The 15830-nt window shown below is 33.3% G+C and overlaps 1 protein-coding gene across 3 annotated transcripts in view; it reads left to right on the top strand.

Annotated features, from left to right (window-relative positions):
- DGKB (diacylglycerol kinase beta) overlaps window positions 1–15830 on the top strand; it is an 808203-nt gene that overhangs the window by 256318 nt on the left and 536055 nt on the right. For all 3 annotated transcript variants that reach the window (XM_056117996.1, XM_056117994.1, XM_056117995.1), the window contains 3 exons: window positions 922–1010; window positions 1093–1209; window positions 9311–9409. In XM_056117996.1, coding sequence (XP_055973971.1) covers window positions 922–1010; window positions 1093–1209; window positions 9311–9409 — 305 coding nt within the window. The remainder of the gene's footprint in view (window positions 1–921; window positions 1011–1092; window positions 1210–9310; window positions 9410–15830) is intronic.

Genomic DNA, 15830 nt, shown 5'->3' with positions numbered 1-15830 from the left:
CTAAAATACTAATAAGGTATGTCTAGCGGGTAGGGCGTTCGCCTTACAAGCGGCCAACATGGCCGACCCGAGTTCGATTCCTCCGCCCCTCTCGGAGAGCCCGGCAAGCTACCGAGAGTATTCGATATGCCAGACACAGTAACAACAAATTCTCCAATGGAGACGTTACTGGGCCCGCTCGAGCAAATCGACGATCAACGGGAGGGCCTTTACCTTTACCTTTACCTTTTCTATTTATTTATACATTTGTTTTTAGATACTTAACATTATGCGTGCACACACACACACACATATATATATAAAATAGGCTTTTTTATCAAGATTGTTCTTTTTTAACAAATAGTGGCATGAGGATCATTAAATGAGGGATAGGCTTGTAATAGAGGTTAGTTGTGGAGGAAAAACATCTTCCCTGGAAATAGACTAATCAGCCATTTAAGGTTTAGATAAATCAATAGACAGAATAACATAAGCTTGTGTGCTTCCCCCGCCCCCGCCCCTGTGCTCACCAGCTGCTCTCATGCCTATACTTTGTAAACTATAGATCTCTCTCTCTCTCTCTCTCTTTTTTTCTTAACAAATGACACTAGGCCATTTGGCAGTCATCAATTTGTCTTTAATATTTTTGTCATCTGGGAATTATTGTGAAAAATTCGAGTGAGGCCTGATTTAATTAAGCATTTCCTGCCAAGCCATGATAGAAGAGTCTTGGTTTTTCACATGCATAATATTTCCTGTGCTAATTGGACTTTTGTAGTCCATGATACAAACAGTCTACTTGGACTTTTCCTTGATGTGGCTGATTGGATTGATTAGGGAGCAGGGGATATGAAATGAGGTTCTGTTAATGTCATTCTTTTCCTATAAAATCTCCATCAAAACTAGGATTAGCTCTGAATCTGTGTGTGTGTTTCCTTTCAGTTTGCAAGTACACAGTCCATGAGCGTTGTGTGGCTAGAGCGCCTCCTTCTTGCATCAAGACCTATGTGAAGTCTAAGAAGAACACTGATGTAAGTGTGTGGCTGCACTTGCTCTCTGAGGGTGGTGCTACTGGATGTCTCCTCTGACTCCAATACTCTTATTTTGTTCTAGGTCATGCACCATTACTGGGTTGAAGGCAACTGCCCAACCAAGTGTGATAAGTGCCATAAAACGGTTAAATGTTACCAGGGGCTGACAGGACTGCATTGTGTTTGGTGTCAGATCACAGTGAGTAACACTGAAAAACACATCTTCATTCACAATGAAGACTGTGTGTCCCATGCATTGCAAAAACTCTATGTTGAAAGCTTGTTCTGAAGGTTAGATTAAGTAAATTTGAAGCCATCTATGCATCCTATTTGGTTCCTAGAGGGACAAGGACCAGAATTAAATTTGTCCTTATAGAGTCCAGAATTTTACAGCTAATGATAACATTAGAAATGATGCCATCATAGAATTTCCACACTGATCTGTGGAGCTCTAGGAGTAACAGGAAAGGAATTAGAAGTCACACAAAAGGGTGTAGGAAATGAAGGTAGAATGCAGACTGGGTGGAGCTCAGATGTCTCTTCACCCACACAATTTTGATAGATTTTTCTATTTTAAGTACTGTAAATTTATTTTAATCACAAAATATCGGGGCTTTTAAAAGCGGGGAAATAAGCAATGTTCAAAGACATAGTTTTGTAGTGAAGACACAAAGAGAAGCAAATTGTCATTGATTGAATGGCTAGGTAGAGAATTAAGTGGAGCCATAATTTAGTTCTTTATGCTTCTAAAAATCCACTTTAACTTTCTGACAATCATTGTTGGCTTGCTCTTTTAGATAAATTATAAATTGAGGAACCAGGGTTTGATGTGTGTGTGTGTGTGTGCTTTGTGTGTGTGTGTGTGTGTGCGTGTGTGTTTGTATGTGATTGATGGTGTTTACATTTGAGCACAAAAGGGAAATAAATTGGTTCTCCTGTAAGACATTGAAACTCCATCCAGCTTGCATGGTAGTTAAACCTGTTTCAAGTAACTTCTGGAATACATGAAGCTGTTAGAAATGGTATCTCTAGTGTTTCATACTTTACCTGTAGATATGACTGAGAATGTATAATACCAATAGTGGCTCTTTGAGTAGAAGTTTTTAAGCAACTCTTTTGTCTCTTCTGTTTTTTTTTTTTTTTAGATTGTAATGGAGCTTTTTGTTTGTTTGTTCGTTTCTTTATAATTCTTGAGTTTGTGGAAATAAAACACTAAAAGGTGCAAAATCAGCAAAAGTGGATAACTTTTCCTGTAGTTTTTTCTGCCACATTTCATTTCAGTTTTTTCTAAAATAAACACACACAGAAAAAGGAGAAAACTAACTGTAACTTGCATTTCAAATATGCAATTAAGTACATATTTCAAAAGGACACAGTTTATCTAAATTGTTTTAGCTTTTGGTTAAATTTTATTTACAGGAAAATTTTTTCAATTATGAGAGGTATTTTTTTTCCTGAAGCATTTTCCCATTATAATAAGTTTTCTAACAATTATATCACATGTAGTTACTTAAATTTATGTCATAAGACCATAACTATTTCATCTTTAAAATTTCATATTCACTAAAATTATTTGTTGTTTTTCTAAGTATCTATAAAAATACTTAGTTTTTGTTCTAGGTTTTTATTTTATTTTAATTTTTTTTTTTGTGGGGCTCATCCAGTGGTACTCGGCTTACTCCTGGATCTGTGCTCAGAGCTCAGTCCTGGCAGGACTTGGGAATCACATATGGTGCTGGGTGGGTATTGAAACAGGGTCATCAGCACGCAAGGCAAGAATCTACCCACTGTTCAATAGCTCTGGCTCCTTGTTTCAGATCTTGTAAAACATTGTCCTTATTTCTTATATATAGCACATGTTTACTTATTATATATTTTACATAAACTGAATTTAGACAATACAAAATATTTTTAATTCTTTGCATATGAAGTCATTTTTATATATTCTTCATGAATTTCAAAGAAAATATTTTAGATCTATTTTTTCTTCTTTTATATTTCTTGAAAATAAAAATAATTCTTATTTATTTATTTTTTGAAGGGGTCACACCTGGTGATGCACAGGGCTTACTCCTGGCTCTGCAGCCAGGAATTACTACTGGCTGTGCTGAGGAGATATATGGGATGCTGGGGATCAAACGTGGATGGTTGCATACAAGGCAAACCCCTACAGACTGTGCTATCACTCCAGTTCCCCCAAACAATTTATTTTAAGTGTTCAGGAAGGCTGAATGCTAAAACATGTTCATTGATACCTTCTAGTATTCAGTTTTGAGAAATTATTTTGATTTGATTCATCTTTCATTAAATGAATAAGCTCTATCTATAAATCTTTTGCCCATTCCAATAACAGAACTTACTCTCCTCCATCACCCTTGCTAATGGCCTCATACTGATAGTCAAAATATCAGGAAATCTTAGTAAACAGAGCACTAGTAGGACTCTTATCTTACATATGGCTGATAAGGGCTCACTTCCTGGTATCCTATATGGTTTTTCAATCCCCAGCAGAGTCACTGGGTGTTTGTACAAAAGATGAACAGACACATATGTGTGTGTGTGTGTGTTTGTATTCTATTTTTTATTTCCATCCATTCTTTACTTTCGTTTTTTTCTTAAAATTACATAGAGAAGAAACCATGCTGCTTTCTCAGAAGTAATTTTAGTCTTTTTGCAACTTTGAATTTATTTTGAGCAAGAGTAAGAACACATTTATTTACTTATTGATTTTGTGACTAGGTTAAAGACAATGGGTTTACTTTAAAGTGTGTACATATTTAGTGTAACCTATAGGTTTTTCTTATGTCTTTATTGAAAAAAATAGTATGAATTTTAATTGCTATTGTCTGAAATTTACCCACTGCTACTTGTTGCCTTTAAGCAAACTGCTTTACAGAAAGTGGTGTTAATTTAGCAAAGAGCTAATGGAAGTCATAAAGGTGATGGGATATCAGACTCACGGTGAGCTTCAGGAAGGCCTTCGTGAATGAAGTCTCGGAAGAATAGGTCAGAGGGAAACAATGAATTTCGGCTTCACTTATGCATTTTCTAAATATCATTTCTTGCTTGTGTATTTTACTTTTAAAAGTTAAAATGTGTATGAAGATACTTTCTGTCAGACAGAAGTTGCTCAATCCTGTGTGAAGTAGGGCAAATGTTGTGGTCTATTTCTTAATTTTTTAAATGGAATTCAAGTGTCTATACCTAAGATTGTTATTATAGTTAAATTACTTTTTAAAATAAGTGTAGATGTATTTGTGGCAGAACCTCAGACACAAATGTATTTGGTAATTTGCTATTGTTCTCATGATGAGAATTAAGTTAAATACCATATGTTGGCACAAAACTTGCTTCCCAGGTTAAAGAGCACTCCTGTATATCTCTCCAGTCATCCCCCTACTCTCTAGTTTCCCAGTACAAGTCAGACAGTATCTGCATGTTTTAAAATCATAAAGAATCATGTGGCCCAGAATCTCACTGAATTCTAGACTAAACCAATGTATTTATATTCACAAAGAGCAACTATTTTAACTCTCTTTTTCTATCAGACATGGGATCATCTGCTGGCTGTCACTGGAAACAGAGATATAAATCAGTGTCTCTTATTTTTTCACCTTTATCTCATGTATTAAACCTCTCACTGAGCCTCCCAATTTCCTCCTTAAAATATTTCTCTCAGATTTTAGGTTCTGTCTTTGCCATTTACAATCTAAGTATAAGTGCTTAGCACCTCTTAACTAGATTAGAGTCAGAATCTTTTGGCTTATCTCCCTAACAGAAGGTACTTTTCTTATAATACAGGCTGCAAACCATTTCCAAAATGATCTGAAAATACTAGTTTATGTTTCATCACCTTCTGCAACATATAATAATTCTGTGATAACCAGTGTAGCCTCATTTCTTTCTCAGGCCTGATTTCCAGTTCCTTGAGTATCAGTACGAAGCCCAGACACATGCCTGAATATAATATCCACCCTACATAGATCTGCTACTTTAGTGCATATTTGCACATACTTCTTAGAGAAGTTCATGTTATTACTCTACATGTTATTTTGCTATTCTCTTGACTCTACCCTCTTTAAATTTGGTGCATCTCAAACACCAAATTAATGCCATTATTATCTTTCTAAGAGCTATAGCACAGCAGTAGGGCATTTGCCTTGCACGCAGCTGGCCTGGCTGAGCCAGGTTCAATTCCTCCACCCCTCTCGGAGAGCCCAGCAAGCTACCGAGAGTATCTTGCCCATCTGGCAGAGCCTGGCAAGCTAACTGTGACATACTCGATATGCCAAACACAGTAACAAGTGTCACAGTGGAGATGTTACTGGGCCTGCTCGAGCAAATCGATGAACAACGGGAGGACAGTGCTATGGTGCTACAGTGTTTACTTGACACTGATATTTATTTTTTCTAGAATTACTTTCCACACTTAGATTCCACACCAAAAGAAGTGACTATAGTGTTTGTCTTAGTTTCATATCTATAGGTTAACGTTGTTTACTCTAGTTAGTACCTTATGACCTAACCCACCTTCTGATCTAACATACATTTTATCCCGATCTCTCAAAATTGTAGAAAAGATGTCACTTGGAAGAGTTCCAGTTAAGTTCACTTTAGTAGCTTATATATTGTTATCCTAGATTAATTAGTAAAATTGTACCTGTTTTACATTTTGTTTTGAAAAATCATCATGTGATAACTAAATCTGAATCAGATATACAAGTAATTTTAGAAAATAGTAAAAGGTAAATATTATTCAAGTTCTCTCCTTTGGTATTAATTTATGACTTCTTGACATATACTATTTTGCTACCTTCCAGATATGCTTTTAAGATCTTTGAGCTGAGTTTTAGCCCCATCTTTGAAAATATAACTACTTTTAAATGAGAATGTATAAATAGGAAGAGTGGAAAGCATTTCTAACATCTAGCATCCATTTTTATGTACTTTATAGTTCAGTTTTCTGAGACTATAATTCAGTACTGTCAGACTAAATATTCTCATTGATTCTCTTCTTTTTTTGCTTCCATCTCTGAATTCCCAATATCACTACTTATACCTGTTCATTTTTGATGTGAATATATTTCCTTGACATTTTATTTAAAACACATTATAATTTGCTTCTGGTTGTAACAAAATGTCCCTGGTCAGATAGAACTCCCCAGGATAAGAAGGTGATACATTTCATTTGAGCTGGAAAGAAGAAAATATATATTTATATCAATAAATTAATTCACTTTTGGTGTCATAATAGCAAATAATAAAATTTTACTAAAATATGATTTTTTATTAATAATATCACAACCTTTTTAAGCCTGTCTACCCCCATGATAGGAAGGTTTAAGCAAATGCCAAAAATGACAATTACCTAAAACTGCAAACTGTTGGATTCAAAAGAACATATGGGTCCAAAACCTATTCCTGTACTTAAGGTCACTTTCATTAGATGAATTTCTCTTTCAGTATATAGTCTTATGGACACATATTTTTCTTGCTTTTTTGTTACTATAGTCTTGTGTTTTTCTTGTTTTACTGTTTTCTTCTTAGTAGAGTACTATATCTCTTGCCTCAAGTATAAACACACAAATTGCTTATCTTTTCACTTTTTCCTAATTTAAAATTATATTTCCAATAAACATAGATCTGGCTCTAAATTAGGAGCTACTGAAAATTGTCATATATTGTATCTAGTGTATTATATATTGGAGAAAAATCTTATTCCATAATTTACATATTTTATTAATATGGGCCAAATTCTATACACATGAATGAAACTTCTATAAATATAATAAAATAATAGCCCTAGGATTTCTATGTCTTCTGATTTCAAAATCCAAGATAATTATGAAAAACATAAAAAACATATTAGATATATAATTTTGTTTTGTTATGATTCAATTGGGCATTTTACTAAAATGGTGGGATTCATCAAGCTTCTGGTTTCTTTCTCTAATGGATGAGAATCTGGTTTATGCATTTACTCATTTGTGTCTTTTTGATCTATTTTTATTAGAATAATCAGTCCTAATCATTTTACTGACATTTAATTATCTTACTGACACATACTACTGACACAATTTATTATTGCTAATGTTAACACTTTATTTTTATTTTATTGAAAAATAATGTATATACAGAATATAATTAACAACCAAAAGATATAATGCAATTAATTTTATACAAATAGACACCCTATATAATAGCACCTGATCAAGAAACAGATCATTACTAGTGATTGCTAAATTTTGGGGATAGGGTGGACTTTTAGATTCTATCATGTTTTTGTTGTTTTGGTATTGTTGTTATTGTTAATGATTCCTTTAAAAAATAGAATGCAATGGGCCACACAGGTGTTGCTCATGGCTTACTCCTGACTCTGTGCTCAGCATCCCTCCTGTTGGTGCTCAGGGGACTCTGGAGTGACAAGATAAGACAGGTGTTGGCCACATTCAAGGCAATCTCCCTAAAATCTGTACTACCCAGTACCCCCACTGTAGATTGTGTTTCAGATCATCTTTGAATTCATAGTAATTTTTTTCACTTTTATATTAAATGAGGAAAGTGAGTATGTACCAGAATACTGATAACTAGCCTCCTTATTGACCCTTCTAGATGCTTATGTGGCTACTGAATTTGCTGTGGCAGCAGTGTCAACCAAACTCTGACATGTAAGCCACAGTGACAGTTGACTTTGGAAAATCTCTCACGTTTTAGCTCAGTGGAGACCAGCTTTATGGCATCAGTTGTCCACGCTATACTCTTAAACCCTTTAATATTGCTCTGAGGAATAATGGAACAGACTGTGCTGACTTTAGCATAAGCACAGTTCTTTCCACTCCTCAGCTGGGTACTGCTGCCTGAGAGACCTCAATCATTTCTGACTAGCTGGGAAGTCATCTTAAAGACCAAAAAGCTGTCACTAAATTTGTTTTTAATTTTCCATCACTTAGATATGTTAATCCTCAAATAACTTTATGGAGAGGTGAGTCCATGTTCAATACCGCATGACATCTTAAGTGTCACTGAATGTAGCTTTGGAGACCCCAGAGCACAAACTGGGTGACTTGGAGCACAGCAGGACCTGAGTAACACCATATCGCTGGTCCTTGCTCTGAACTGCCAGCTCAGTTGGTCTGCTGTAGCTGGAAGTACCTGCTGGGCTCCTTTAGTACTCTTTGGAGATTCCACACCCAACCACCCCAAAATCCAGAGCCATGATTTATTTTAAGAAATTTGAACAAAGAGCTGGAGCAATAGCACAGTGGGTAAGGTGTTTGCCTTGCACGCGACCAACCCAGGTTTGATTCTCAGGATCACATATGATCCCTCGAGTACCTCCAGGAGTAATTCCTGAGTGCATAAGCCAGGAGTAACCCTTGTGCATCACTAGGTGTGACCCAAAAAGCAAAAAAAGACAAAAAAAAGAAAGTTGAGTAAGTCCAATCAGTTCATGGCATGCTTAAGGCAGTCGCTAAATTTACTTGGGGGAAACTACATTTTTATTTGCCAAATTGGTATGTTTTAATACTACTATTATTTTCATCAATCTGTATAATTCAATAAAACTGCCAGCTCAATTTTAAAACATTTCTCTTTAATGTACTGTTACAAAACCTTAAATTTAAACTTTAGACCTAGGATGATTAAAAAATGTATGATTTTTTAAATTCATGTATATTGAAAAATAAATACCACATTATGTGATTATACATTAACCTACGGTAGAGCTGATAAATACAATATAAGGATACATTTTTATAATCATAATCATCATCTTATATTTATATCCTGCTCCTACTGAGATGAACCTCTGGTTGCATTTACATATTGAATTACAAAGTTAAAACTAATGATGGGATCAATTATGCCCCATACTGAGCTGTGCACTTTGGAATGACTTTGAGAAAACAGGAGGGTCAAAAAAAAAAAGCATCCACAGTGCACAGTAATTTCAAGATTATGCTAGGATATAAACAAAGGGAGGACAATAATGGACAACAATGCAGTTTGTGAAAGAAATCAGGCTTTGCTAGTGTGAAATATGTAATGCATTTGTCATCTAAACATTTTGGGGAATTAGAAAATGCATAGGCTATATCAGGGCAATTGTTAAAAAATGTGTTTTAGATAGATATGTGAGGGAAAATATAACGTGATTCCTGTTATGGTTCTGTTTGTTTATTTTTGTGATTCTTTTAATGTACTTCTAATATAATTGTTATATCTCAGTTGAAATAGAATCTCCCCTTGTTTGCAGTTGCCATACAAAATTTTATAGCGTCCTTTTCCTCTTTTCTTAGCTTCATAATAAGTGTGCTTCTCATCTAAAACCTGAGTGTGACTGCGGACCTTTGAAGGACCATATTTTACCACCCACCACAATCTGTCCAGTGGTACTGGTGAGTTTTGTTTTGTATGTTTTTAACATTGTTCAATAATTGGGGGTTACTATGACTAACTGATATCTACCACTAAATATTTTAAGAGCTAATTTTTCATTGATCAATAACTCTATAAATTTAAGATACCCCTTTGTTGTAGAGAAGACACCTTGGCCCACTATATTTTCTTTTCCCTCATGGCACAATATGCTTTTTAATATCATAGAATTTAACTAAAGCTGACTCAGGTTTTCTCACATAGTCATGCTGTACTTACCAGAAATTGTATAGGCAGAACACTTCTACTTATATATTTTATAGATCTTGCTTCCCAGAAGAATGAAGTTATTCTAATGGGCAATTTTGCTGGGGAGGTACATTTTATATCTTCTCTGTTGATGAATTTTATATGTCAGAAGCTTTGTAGAATAATGAAATATATATTAAATAAAGCTAAACCTTTTCACTAGGTGTAGTTGACTTTTTTCTTAAATGATAATTCCAATTGCAAAATGATGACTAAATTCAATAAATCAACAAGAAAACATGTATAAGCTTACTCAGATGAAACTAACCCTGTTAGAAATTAGAAGCAGGTATTCAAAGACAATAGTCATGCACATTGCAAAAGCAAAATTATTTCTAAAATAGAATCTTTATTTTATAAAACAAACATTATTATATTCAAAAGCAGTTCTCATCCTAATAAAAAAGGTAAGAAGCATGAGAATTAAATGGCTGAAGCTTCATTTGACATAATACAAATATAAGAACCAAGAAATTTTAGACAAATACTTTACTAAAGGTCAACCTAGACATTAATCAAATTACCCAATTTGCACCCACTTATGATTCATTTTGTAATTATCTGTAACATACTGGTTGTCTCTAAAAGCTTTGACTTAAGAAAATTATTTTTAAAAATCTTCATTTTCTCAAATTATTAACAAAGAGCAAAAATATCTCTGCATTGCTGAAGATAGCAAATAACTAATTTTGAATGTTCTTTTTTATACAAGATTTATTAGACATCTTGTTTTAAATAAGGTTAATTAAAATTATGTGATTACCATAAAACATAATAACTATAAATTTTGGTGTTATTTTAAAAATTTTATAGTGTTGTTTTAAGGATTAAATTTCTTTTTAAAAGTATAATGATTCTACTGACTTCATTGCATCCTGTGCTCAAATGTTCAATAAGAAGGAATCAGTGAGTCAAGAGACTACTTTCCTGCTCTTCTTTTATCACTCTCTGGACACATATATTCAAATAAAACATAAATTATTTTTGTTATTCTTTAGTCATTTCTTTTCTGAGTGGAAATGCAACATGTATGCTTGCATGACTCTCTTGTACACCCTTGTACTATATTTTTAGACACTGTGCTTTAAAGGTATATTTTAAACCACTAAAATATCTTACTTTTATTTAATAAAAGTAAAATATAATCTTTACCATATTTAATATTTTACCATTGTGTTGGTGTTATTTGCTCTGATATATCAGGCAGAATTGACCACTTTATTCTCTACAAGTCTCTGCCTTCCAGTGATTCACGTTATACAACATGGACATGGTTCTTCTGTTCCTCTGGGTACTTTTTCTTTATGTCTCTGCTGCCTTTCATGATTTCAGCCAACTTCATTTTGGTCATCCTCATACTCTGCTGTTGCATGTTACGGTTTTCTATCCCTAACAGTCATTCTCTGGGATCTTGTTTTTGTAGTTGATTCTGGTAATGTGTTTAAAAATATTCAATTAACAGTCTTCTTCTGGATTTCAAATTTATAAGTCTGCTATAAAGATTCCCCTGTTGTTTTACATGCCTGAATATTATTTTCATTGTTATATATTAACCTAATAATCAATATTATTATTGCCCACACGGTGCTGGTTGTAATTCAGACATAAAGGACAACATCACAAATTTTGTCTATTCTATATAGAGATAGTCAATAAAGAGATCATCTAGGAAATAGTTGAGTGTAGAATTGAGGAATGAAAGAGAGTTATATACATGAATATATGGGGATAAAATCCTACAAACAGAGCTTTTTAAGGAAGGCAGTAGAAGGAGTCAGAGACAGCAATATCCAACAGGTCTAAAGGACATCAAGGAAATTCTTGTCAGGGCCTGAGTGAGAAGGAAGAGTACTAGTGCAAGAAAGACCAAAGATGTTCCCACAAGAGCAAAATGAACCATTGTTAAACATAAATAACTTTTACGTTGAACAAAGTTGAAAAAATTAGAGCATTTTAACCAGAAAACATAAATGATCTACTTAAATTTTAAGATAATAATCTAATTTTTATGTTGAGGGGCTAACAGTGGTGAAAAAAAGGTTTGACACTTCTGTTTTCTCTCTTGTCTTCTCTTATTTTGTCATTTCTTGTCTTCTTTTGTCTTCCATTGTCTTGTTTGACTTTTCTTGTCTTCTCTTGTGTTATCTTTCTTCACCACCCTATAAATTCATAAACTGTTCTCTGATGGCATTAGAAAATAGCAATATTTCTGTATATTTTTTATTTTACTTCTGGTCGATTTGCTCCAGTTTTGAAAAAGAGTAAATTAAAGTTTGATTAGACATTTTTTTAAATTAAAAGTATTTCCAGCAATTCCTACTTGAATTTCATACTCTCTTCCATGGTAAGCATGGCTCTTAACAAAAATCAACTTCTGTAATCCCTCACGTACCACATACTGCTATATTCACTAGAAATTAAGAATAATTGACTACTTGAGTTCTCTGAGTGTATCAGCTCTCTAAATCTAACGGGATTTTTCATATGTTAATAAATCATTCTAAATCACTTGCTTTCATTTCCCTTCCTGCCTTGCTAAATAGAAATTAAAGATTACTTTCTTATTGTGGAATTAATATTATTGACTGCAAAACACATTAAGTATTAATACTTTCAATAAGTTAATAAAAATTTGTGTTCATAAAATTGCTTACTCTTCTCCGATTGATGGGTTGAGACTGCAATATGTGCTCTCTCATTAATGTCCCAAGAATGATTTACAACTACAAGTATAGTAAAATTTTGAATTTTTTCTTTATATACAGACTTACTAAATTATTATTATAATAGTATTTAAAAATATCTTCAATAACAGTTTTCTTCTTAAACAATTACAAGCTCAAGTTTATCATGCTTGTTATATTCTCTAAGATATTAAAAAACATTGGCACTGACACTCAATCATTTCAAAGTGCCAATCATTTTTATCCTAGTGTGGAAAATATAAAATGAAAAATTTAAGATTTCTCATTTTACTGATGCTTGCCTTTGAATCTGTGATCAGAGATTGGCTTTTAAGTGAGCAAAATAAGCTCAATGTGAATTCCTAATTTCTTATAGAACTATCTTATGACATACTACCATGTCAAGGTTTATATTTTAAATTTTTCCATTTGATCATTTTCAGTCTTTTGATCCCATTCCAACAGTTTTTAATAACTTTAAGTTAATGATTCAATGCATATGCGCTTACCTTCTTATGAAGATTACAAAGATAAGCATATTTTTGCACTGGTAACATGCTTTTATAAGCATTCACTATGAATGAAGAGTTTCCACAGATAATTGGTCTTAATGGTGCTTATTGCTATAAAAATGGATTAAAGCTAAATACTCTAAAATTGAACTAGAAATATAGCCAAAGATTCCATGTATTAGATATAATCTCCATTTTCTGAAGTTGTAATCGGCATATTTAAGTTTATTATCAGTGCAAATATTTTTAAATTTTTTTCATGTCAGACTTTTATCAGGATATTCCTATAACTATGTTTGGGTACTTCAAATGCTATTTAAGAGTATATTTTACAGCATAAATGATTGCAGTCATATTCTATTTACTGAATGCTGTATTGATGAGACATCAGAACTGTTTGCATAGGTAGATTCCTTGAACATCTTCCATCCCTCCTCCAAATAAATGTGAAGTGAATCCAATTTATTCAGTCTGGACTCTTAATAAGAAATCTAATTTTGATGGAAGGCTATTAGTCCTTCCCAATCGATTGTCAAAACAGATGTCTTTCTTTAATGGACTGCATTAAAATATGCCTTCTTGATTCTTGTTACAGATAACACTCAAGTGCTGTTTATTCCTAGTTATAGTGATAATGCAAACATTTTTAATAATTTCACATAGAAATTAATTGAGTGAGCAAGCAGTACACTCACTCTTTTAAGTCTTAAATTTATTCCTCACCCCAAGACAGAATTATCCTTGTTGTTTAGCAATTTAGGTATTTAATATAATTACATCAACACTCACAATTTTTTCACTAACCTTCAGTTGAAAGTCATTAAAAACAATATAAAACAACTATCATAGTAACAACAAAAATAGTTTGTGCTGCACATCTTTGTTAGCTAATAAAAATACACCTCATTTATATTAACTTTAGTTTTCACCTTTTTGACTGAGTCTTATTATATTCAGGTTTTATCTGCTGTCCTTAGAAAACACGCAGGTAATTTATATCCATATTTAAATGTGATGATGGTATATCTTATTTGCTTTTATGTACTAATCCATAATATTGCTACTATCCTATCTACCTGTTAATGTCACCTTCACTTTAATTACATTAAGTATTTTTCAAATAATTTTTGATAGATTTGTTAGGTCACAGGAATGAATGGAATAGAGTAATAGAATTCCTTTTATTATTAGAGTAATATTTTAGGAAGCTACAAATTTGTTTTTTTTTCCAAAATTATTCATAATGTACAATCTCTCCAAGTTTGTATAATTAGACAAACTGGTTGTCTAATAATATTTATGGTTTTGCAAGGATTTTTAAGTTTGTGGGAGACTTTTAATCAATTAATTCTACTTCCTCAGTCAACAACAGCAACAACAAACTAGAGATTTCAATTTTAGGTTTAAAAATTATTCTGAATAGTTGAATGACTCATCAAAAAATTAAGTTTTCATTATGAACAGTTCTGTGATTAATTTTGGTTCTCTGTATGCAAATCATTAGTATTATAAATTATTATGTAAATATCAGGCTTCATTCCCTAAAGCCAAGTTAGTTTCTCAACCATGTTATGTCAGTAATACTTATTATTTTAAGTATAGGAATGATACAGTTTTGCCATTGAATTTTTAATTTATATCACAGCTAAGTTTACAGTTTAAAAGTATATTTTAAGATTATAACTGATTGACTATAAGTTATTTTCAAGTATGATATCTATAAAGCTAGATTCCTTATGCTTTTTGATCATCTCATGTTTTACCTACTTTGTGTATTTTGTTGTTTTCTGTGGGGGTCACACCTGGTGTAGCCCAGGGCTCTGCTGTCAGGATCATTCTAGAGGTAACTGAATGTCTACATGGTATGCCAAGTGATAAAACACAGGTTGCCGGCAAGGAAGGCAAGGACCTTGACTGCTGTAGTATCTCTCTGGTCCCATGTGGACTTTCAAATTTTAGTTAATGTAACTTAAAAATTAGTAAAGAACATTTCTTTTATTTTCTGCTCATAATATTGGTCAATTAGGCATACATATTATGTAGTATTGTGTGACACATATTAACTTGTGAGATCTCTAAGAACTGCATAATATTTTCTGATGTTCACTGAATGATTAAATGAGAATTTCTTGTTGAAAACATGGGGAATGGAGAGATAGAACACAGGAGTTAAGATTCTGCCTTGCACACTGCTGACTCTGGCCTGGTCCCAGGCACCATATATGATACCCTGAATACCACCAGAAGTGAATCTGAGCATAGAACCAGGAATAAACCCTGATTACTCTGCCAGGGAGATCAACCCACACAATGCCCTCCTAAAATAAATGATACCCTAGATAAATAGAATATTAATAGGAATCAGGTGCCAAATCTAAAGTGCGCCCATATAAATAGTTCCATACACTAAAGAGTTTATTAAGAGGTTTGAGTAAAAGTGATAGTTGGAAAGATGGACATGACAAAGACTGAAGCCATTAAACACATACACACACGTACACACACACACACACACACACACACACACACACATATCATATGACCTCTCTCATCTAGGGGGCTAAGGTTTAATCACCAGAACTACAGGCATCACAAGAAACAGCTCTTAAATGCTGAGATAGGAATAGCCTCCAAGCACCACCAGATGTGGCTCCCAAACAATATTAAATGAATAAACAAATAGTAAGGACAAGTGCGAGAGCTTAACAGACTGAGAAAAAATGTTTGCATGCAGAAAGCCTGGGTTTGAATCTCAGTACCACAGAGGCTACTGCACTATATCAGGTGTGACTACTCACCCAAAATTATTTAAAACAACATGTAGGGGCTATGAGAAATGGGGGTATGTTAGAGGATTGTAATGTAAATAATTATTAAGCAAATGGTGTAGTAAAATATTGAGGTAACCAATGATAGCTTTGCTTAAGAGTGGTTTA

This window comes from Sorex fumeus, unplaced genomic scaffold (assembly GCF_029834395.1).
Source record: "Sorex fumeus unplaced genomic scaffold, SorFum_2.1 ptg000037l, whole genome shotgun sequence".
NCBI lineage: Eukaryota > Metazoa > Chordata > Mammalia > Eulipotyphla > Soricidae > Sorex > Sorex fumeus.
The sequence above is the reverse complement of the archived record's forward strand: the minus strand, read 5'-3'. Positions and strand labels throughout refer to the sequence as shown.